This window comes from Amborella trichopoda, chromosome 3 (assembly GCF_054954075.1).
Source record: "Amborella trichopoda isolate Santa Cruz 75 chromosome 3, AtrichopodaSantaCruz75HAP2 v2.0, whole genome shotgun sequence".
Classification (NCBI taxonomy): Eukaryota; Viridiplantae; Streptophyta; class Magnoliopsida; order Amborellales; family Amborellaceae; genus Amborella; species Amborella trichopoda.
The window spans coordinates 3,569,842-3,578,751 of NC_142338.1; the positions used below are offsets into that span (position 1 = coordinate 3,569,842).

At 33.4% G+C, this 8,910-nt stretch overlaps 1 protein-coding gene across 1 annotated transcript; it reads right to left on the bottom strand.

The window, feature by feature from the left end:
• Window positions 1-2,222: 2,222 nt before the first annotated feature.
• LOC18439821 (G-type lectin S-receptor-like serine/threonine-protein kinase LECRK4) lies at window positions 2,223-5,079 on the bottom strand. Its single transcript, XM_006849978.4, has one exon. It carries the CDS (start codon window positions 4,695-4,697, stop codon window positions 2,352-2,354), a length of 2,346 nt encoding a protein of 781 aa, XP_006850041.4. The 5' UTR covers window positions 4,698-5,079; the 3' UTR covers window positions 2,223-2,351.
• Between the last annotated feature and the right edge of the window lie 3,831 nt (window positions 5,080-8,910).

Sequence of the window (8,910 nt, forward strand, 5' to 3'; positions counted from 1 at the left end):
TTGATTATCTTAAAACCTAGTTACGCAAATTATAAAGTTTATATAGAGCCAAGCTTCTAAACAATCAAATTTGAGCCTACCTCCAAAATTTCACTAGAAGGGGTTGTTTTGGTACTTAAATATCTTCAAATTGATCATCTCGGCATCAAGATGCATGCAAATGAGAAAAAAAAAAGATTGCAAGTTTTGGAAATAGTGTATTTTGTAACTCATTTTTGGACGGTCAATTTTCAAGATTTCATAGATACAGCGATCTACACTATTTTTTAAGCTTTAAATTTTATAAATAAGTATGAAACTGTACTTTAAAGCTATCACAAAGATTTTCAATATTAAAACCATATTTATTGATACTATTTGAAGGTAAGCCCTAATTTGATTGTTTAGAGCCTAGGCTCTATACAAACCACACCTTTTTTTTTTTGGGAGTTTATTTTAAAACAAAAGATAAATATAATAGTTTGGTAGAAGGTTCGTTGTTGTGTGAGAATAAATGATAAGAGTGTAGTTTTAGTAAGATAAGTATTTTGGTTATAAATTGTAGCGTATTAAGTGGTAGTTTCTATTTTCATTAGGAGTTTTTTTTCATAGGAGTAGATTAGGTTGTTAATAAAAGATAAAGTTTTTAGAGTAGGACGTGGAAGGCGTGGTAGTAAATAAGTTACTTTGTTAGTTATATTATTTTAGTAGTTGTCCTTATGGGCTCTAGAATATTCGTATTAAGGCGTTTTGTTCTTTCGTTTTGTTATTTGCTTCACGATTTTTATTTTTAGAAGCGTTTTGTTCTTTCGGCTTATGATTGGCTTCACGATTTTTATTTTTTTCTTTAAAACACGATATTGTGGTTAATTTTGCTGGTGTTGTTTGCTGGTAATTTTTACACTACGTGAGAAAACTACTAACTAATACACTACCGTTTATAACTAAAATACTTATTTTACTAAAACTAAACCCTTATCTTTTATTATCGCGCGCCAACAACTACCCTTATACCAAACTATTATATTTATCTTTTGTTTTACTCCAAAAAAAAATACTCTAACTTGCCTAAATAAATCCCACTTATAAAATACAAACATTTTCCTAAATAAATTGCAACAAAAATATGGTTCAACTTTTTTAGAGAAATTGTACCTAATGATCTAAAACAAACTTGCTAAAAAAATAGATTTAATCAAACTAACCTAAAAATCCTATTTTTAATAGTTAACCGTAATAAACAAAACTAAAAAATCTACCCAATCTAAAAATATATAATTAATAAAATTAAAATTTGTAGCCATCAGATTTTGATATGCATCATTCTCTCTCTAAAATCCTTGAGATAGTTCTCTCACTAAAATATTTTTAGTAGTTTTCTCTCTAAAATTTGATATGGTTTCTTTCTCAAAAATTTTAAGACACTTTATCTAAAACTTAAAGTTTGATACAATTTCTCTCTCTAAAAATTTTGAGAAGGTCTCTCTCTCTAAAAATTTTCTAAGTATTTTCTCTTTTTAAAATTTGATATAGTTCTTCTCTCTGAAATTTTAAAATACATTCTCTCTTAAATTTGAAATTTGATATAGTTTATCTCTCTAAAAAAATTGAGATAGTTTCCCTCTAAAAAAAAATAGTAGTTTCTCTCTTAAATTTGATATAGTTTCTCTTTCTAAAATTTTAAGAATCTCTCTCTAAAACTTAAAATAATTTCTCTCTCCAATTTGCAGCAACGTTTTCGTAAACTTAATTGTCTTTAATAAAGTGGGCAGTGTGAAAATAATATAATCATCCGTTGTATTACATTGTATTCCTTCTTTAAGGCTTACATAAAATCATGTTTTGAATAACTTTATTTTTTCTTGGTTTTGTGTATCCATATTATGGCTCTCTTTCGTGATTACAGAGAATATGGTAATGTATCAAAATAAATAAATAAATAAATAAGTCGGCAAACATGTTTTTACCCTAGATACCTTGGGAAAACAAAACCATAAATATCCACCATCATGAAGATTGATACACTACGAAACCACTCCGAAGCCACATAACCCCCTAGCCCCCCTAATATTGGTGTTTGTATGGGTTTGATTGTGTTGTAATAGCTTTAAAGGATACATCTCACATGAAACCAACTACTTTTTTAAATGTTTTGGTACCTTGCGGAACCAAAGGTTTGGGAAACCTCACGATCAATGAATTGATTTATCTGGTAAATTAGAAAATTTACAGTATACAATAGATTAAAAAAAAAAAAAATTGCATTTAGATAAATAATCTTGCACACCATAGTATGATTCTCTAGCGTTATAAAACATATATAAAGCTAAATTAAGAGTGAAATTTTGATTAAAACCCTTGACCAAATATAGTCATGCCCACATGCTTAAGGAAGTTGGTGGCACCCCAACTTCTATAGTCCCTTCAATCATCTGAACCACTGCCTTCATAGAAGGCCTTACAGATGGGTCTTCTTGTATACACCACAATCCTACCTTAACCAATCTCTCAACTTGGTTTACATCATCGAGAGCGTCTTCATCTCCTTCTACTAGTTCATGTACCATGCCTTCATAGAAACAATCGTAAACCCAGTCTGATAAGATCACCTGCTTCTCTAAGCCTTGACATAGATCCATCCTCCTTTTGCAGCAAACTATCTCAAGCAACATGATACCAAAGCTGTAAACATCTACTTTTGCGGAGATCGGAACATTTCTGAACCACTCTGGAGCCACATATCCCCTTGTCCCTCGGATATCAGTGTCGGTTAGTGTTTGGTCGCTCTGCAAGAGCTTCGCCAGCCCAAAATCTGCAATCTTCGGGGTGTAGGTCCTATCGAGAAGAATGTTTTGAGGCTTTATGTCACAGTGTATAATTGGTGATTCGCACTCGTCGTGTAAATACATTATCCCTCGTGCTATACCAAATGCTACTCGAGTTCTTTCCCCCCAGGTTGGCCTTTTGGAGCCAAACAGGAAATCTGCAAGAGAACCATTTGACATGAATTCATAGACAATAAGCCTTTGATTTCCCTCATCACAAAAACCCAATAACCGGACCAAATTCTTGTGATGTGTCCGGCAGATGACACTCAATTCGGTTCTAAACTCCTTCTCACCTCTCTCCACAATTTTATCCAACCGTTTTACTGCAATTTCAATACGATCGCCCAATTCAATAACCCCCTTATAAACACTCCCAAATGATCCATGCCCAAGACGCTCCTTGAACCCATCTGTGGCTGCTTGCAATTGTGAATATTTGAACGGTATCAGATTAGTCTCCACGTTATCTATAGTGGTTGGGATCCTAATAAATGCTATTCTTCTCCGAACACTGCAAGCAATAACAACCATGGTCAGTAGGAAAAGAAATGCAGAGGCGCTTATGAGAAACCCCCCCACGACGAATAAGTTTTTGCCTTCTTTTTCCTCCTTCTTTGCTGGACTCCTCTCTCGAATTTTGATAAGAGCAGTTCCCCCAAGTGTGCCATCCTCACGGCCATCAGTTAAGGGCATCCTCTTCTTCCAGCACTTTTGGGTCCTGTAAATTGCAGCATCACACCAACAATCAGCCTTACAAGCCTCCATGCATTTCTCCACATCCATGTCACTATCTAGCCGTTCATAGTCCCCGTAAGGCCAATCAATGTTGTCCAACCTAGAAAATGAATAGTCTAATTCACTATAAGCATCACATCCTATACTGAAGTCATTTTTACAGCCAGCATAAGTATAATTCGGATCAATAAAAGAAAAACTTTCATGTGGGCAAAGACACTCGACCTTCTCATCTTGGTTCAAAACACAATAGCCATTAAGACCGCAGATGCCTGGCACACTACAAGCATTTTTATCACTGGGAATTGTTGAAACCCTAGTCCAAGATCCTCCGTTATTGGGATTTTTCAGATGAGAATACTGCCGGAAAAACCCATCAAAGTCTAAAGTAGCTCGTTGGTAATAATCCTCTACTGGGTTTACCACATTTGAAGCAATGGTGGAGATTATATGATTTGTAGAGTTGATAAGATAAAGATTTCCAGTACGATTAAAAACAAAGGTTAGTGGAGACTTAGCTCCATTTGTCATGGTTGCATAATATGCCAAATTGGGAGTCAAATCTCGACGAAGTGTCTGGTATAGAACGAGATTGCTATCTTCTTGTAAGGCTAACATGTATTTACCAGTTCTGTAATCACTTTCCAGACGACTAGAATACAGATTTGTACCTTGGCTTATGCTTTGCCCCGGTAACAGAGTATCAGTTGGGTGTTCGAAACTTTGCCACACGATACTAGAGCGTGAGTTCAACAATACAAAATTACCAGTGTCGAGTATTGAAGCTGAAGTTGCAGCACCAGTTCCATTGTATATCCAACTCTGTTGGCCATGAGAATCGGTGAAACCCAACTTACCATCCAGCGTAAACTGAATTATCGACCTATTTTGCACCGGTTGATCTCTGTTTGCCGACCAAACTAACGTTCTTTCTGAGATTGCAGCAAACCAGATTCCGATGAGGAATTGGTCGTGACCAATCGAGTAGAACCCGAATGCAAATTCTCCTGAAGGGGAGACCCTGTAAGAATCATTCGAAGAGGCAGAGAGAAGAGAGGTTCCAAGAGTCATGTTTTTATTAGACTGGGATGACACTGGAGGAAGGCTAAGGAAAGGAAGAGAGAGGAAGAAAAGAAGAGCAGAAAGGGGTGCCATTGTTGTTGGAGTTGTGAGATCCAGAAGTTGGGGTTGGATTGATATGTAAATGAAGAAGGACTGAGTTGTATGGTATTTCTATGGAGGAAGTAGAGTCTCATTATTGACTTGCCAACTGATCAAAAAACGGGGTTAAGAGGAGATTTTCCGGATGGGCCATGGAATGAAGACACCACCTCTGCCAAAGCAACATGATGGAAAGATGAAAAAAAAAAATATATATATATATATAGAGAGAGAGGGGGGCAGAGAGAGAGAGAGAGAGTTGGATCTTGCGTGTGGAAGTGAAAAAAAGCGTCATATATAGTGATAGTTCACCTTTTGATACAAAATGGTCACAGTAATTTGTCCACAAGATATGAAATCCATGTTTACCTTTTGATATAAGATGATCACAGTAATTTGTCCATCAGATATGAAATCCATCGGATATGAAATTGGGTGGCTACAATTATTTTATCAAGTTCATACTTCAAAAAAAATTCGTTTGAACTTTTGATACATCCAAGCTATCAAATTTCACATCAAATAGTTGTAAAGAATTGTGACCACCTTGTATCAAAAGTAAATAACCTCATTGTATTTTTTTAAATATAATTTGATCTTAAGTTTTTGAGAATATATAATCATGGAGATCATGAATATGAAGAAAAAATTTTTTTATTGAAAACTAAAAATAATAATTATATTAAGAAAACATTTGAACCCTTAGTGACAATTGTTTTTAGATGGACTACATATTTGCATCCATCTTTAAGATGGATGCTTTATACCTATGGACCGCATATTGTGGGAATGTGGTCTACTGCCCTCATGAAACAATTTTCCTTCTAGTAAATAAATGAAGGATTATGTTCTCAAAGTCGGTCAGTCCAACTCAAAAACAGCCGGTTAAACTGAAATCGGGCACTGGCTCATCCAATTTTAGCTATTTTAAGTGGTCCGGTCGGGTATTTAAATAAAACATTTTAAAATATATAATCCCAAAAACTAAGGGATCTGTTTATATTTATATTTTTTAATGTATTTTATCATTTTGACAAAGATTGGAAATTGTTTTAGCCTTCATGTTTATTTTTATATTTTTCCCATCTTTTTGAAAAAATTCAAAAATACCCCTTAGCAAAAATAGATTTTTTACCATCAATTTTTTTTGCTACATTTCAACTTCATCTGGACGTGTTTTGTTTAATTTTGTTTTAAATATGCTTTCATTTTAGTTTTGGATTCTTTTTTTGTACTTTTTTATTTTTAACAATCTTTGTTTGGAGTCCAATTCGATTTTGTCGAACAATGCAAAGGATAACAAATAAAAAAGATCTCCGCAAAATGAGATTTTTCCATAGAAAAGTCTAATTCGTGAATGGTACGACGCATAGTGGGTTTAGCGTATTATTCCGGGAGAACTATATAACTACTTCCAAAAGGTAAAGAGCTCCTTAGGAGGATTTTCCCAATATGAAGTTCCAGATTCCTCTTCAGAGTCAAGGGCTAAATATGCTAATTGAAAGAAAATTAGATTTTGATTTATTAAGCACTTAACCATCTAAAAATCGGATGGTTTCTATTAACCTTTATTTTTTTTCAATCACACGTATAGGAAAATATTTTTTTTGGACAAAACATATCCCCTATTTGACCCATGTTTATGTCATCCGCTCTATATCCCAGATGTTTCTGTCACCCGCTCTATATCCCAGTTTGGCGCAGTTTATGCTAGATCGGCTTCTAGAATTACCAAAGTCAGTCTAGCACAAGATATGTTGGACCGGTTCTTAGGAAACTAGAAATTGGTTGTCCGGACAAAAAAAAGAGTCCTCAGTCTGGCCCATTGATTGCATAGTGCCCATCGGGCATGCAGGATCGGCACTATGAAAATGTTGGTATAAGGGAGAGAGTGGTATTTTGGTCTAAATTTTGTTGACCTTTTGATTGGAGGAAGTGCAAAATTACTTTCGGACATTATTTGGGTTGGGTCAATTACCAAATGGGCACTCATTTGCTTGAAATTACGAGCACCACCCCCCTTTCCTGCGGTAACTTTTTTTTCTAAGTTGTCCCATATCCAGCAATATAAACACTAGACATGGGGTATCTATTTAAACTTGGGTGAATCTACTGTCCGGTATTCAAAATACGAAGCAACAATTTGGCTTTCCAAAAACCTACTAGCCTCATTTCTTGCTCTTACTCTCTATTTTCTCTTTTTCTCACTCTCTCAATTTCAATTTCTCTCGCATCCTCTCTCTATCAAGTTATTCGATTTCCAAAGACCTCGAGGTCATGTAAGAAACCAAATTTGGGAAAGTAAAGAACATGGTCTTCATCAGAATGGGAATGGATCCTATCAGCCCATGGGCAAACAACTATTATGTCAGACATCGACTCATATTGAATCAGGACCCGATCCAATGGTCAAAAATTTATTTTGCATTTGAATTTTTATTTTTTTCTACAAATCCAAATCATTTGAATTTTTGAGCGTCTATTCTTAAGAAATAAGAGAATCTAATAAAAATATAAAAATGATAATATGAAAAAAAATTAATTGACCAAAATACTTCTGAAATATTTTCACAGGTATTTTAGTTAATTTATGTTTTGTGAATTATTTTTTAAATATTTTTATTATGTGAGCCATGCTGAGAATAATGAATACTTAAAATTTCAAATAATTTGGACTTGTAAAAAAAATAAAAATGAAAATATGAAATGAAGTTGTAACCGTCAGATCGGCATAGATTCAATCTAGGCCGTTTGCTGACACTATAGTTGTTAGCCCGTGGGCTGACACGATTCATTCCCTATAAAACCATAGTTATATATATATATATGATGCCACAAAATACTTATCGGCGAAAATGAACGATGATTTCGTCTACCCTCATCACCATCCAAAGTTCATCGCAAAGTCACAATTGTCTAGTAGTATTTCATTTTTCATTTTTTTCTATAAATCGAAATGACTTAAAATTTGGAGCGTGTGTTCATAAAAATTAGAGGCATCTATAAAAAATACCAAAACAATATTTTATATGAAAAAAATTGACCAAAATACCCCTGAAAAGTTTCAAGGGTATTTTGATCAATTTATATTTTGTGAATTATTTTTTTATATTTTTATTAGTTGCGCCGCACTAATATATAAACACAATCCAAATTTTAGGTCATTCCAATTATTAGAAAAAAATGAAAACTAATACACTACCAGATAATTGTGACCGTGCGATGAACTTTGGACGGTGATGAGGATTTGCGAAATCACTATTTAGTTTTGCCTATAGGCATTGGAAAGACTTTTTCTATATATGTATATATATATATATATATATATATATATATATATATATATATACATATATGAAATATACTACAAAACACCTACCCTCGTCACTATCCCAACTTCATCGCACACTCACAGTTGTCCAGTAGTATTTTATTTTTCAATTTTTTTTTACTAATCGAAATGATCTAAAATTTGGAGCGTATGTACATCATAGTGAGGCGCACCTAATAAAAATATGAAAAAAATAATTCTCAAAATATAAATTAACCAAAATACCCTAAAAATTTTACATATTTTGGACAATTTATATTTTACGAATTATTTTTTTCATATTTTTTTTAGGTGCGCCTCACTAAGATGTACACACGTTCTAAATTTCAAATAATTTAGATTTGTAGAAAAGAAAATGAAAATTGAAACACTACCGGACGACTGTGACTGTGCGATGAAGTTTAAATGGTGATGAGGGTAGGTGAAATCACTATTTACGTTGGGAAGAGTTTCCTATATATATATATATAGGGGAATGATTTCATGCAACGGCTGTAAAGTAGTATAATGCAACCATCTTCAAAACCCATGTTAAAGATATTTGTTTGACATGATTTTTTAAATGTACACTCTTTTCATTCTGAAGAACAATCACACAAAACAAAATTTTGAAAAAATGCTCTAGAAAGTTTTCATTCTAGCCCAATTAATATAATCTGTCCATTTTATTGATATAATTAGATATAGGCCTCTGAAGGATTTTTTTATTCCTAAAATTTGTATATAGCATTGTAATCATTAGATTAATAATGCTAAAAACTAAAAAAATTGATTTTGAATTTGTTACGGCCTAAATCTTGAAATTCATAAAATGGATGGCTGAGATTCATTTTTGGATGGGTACTGATTTTGACCATATCTAGAGTGCAAATTGAA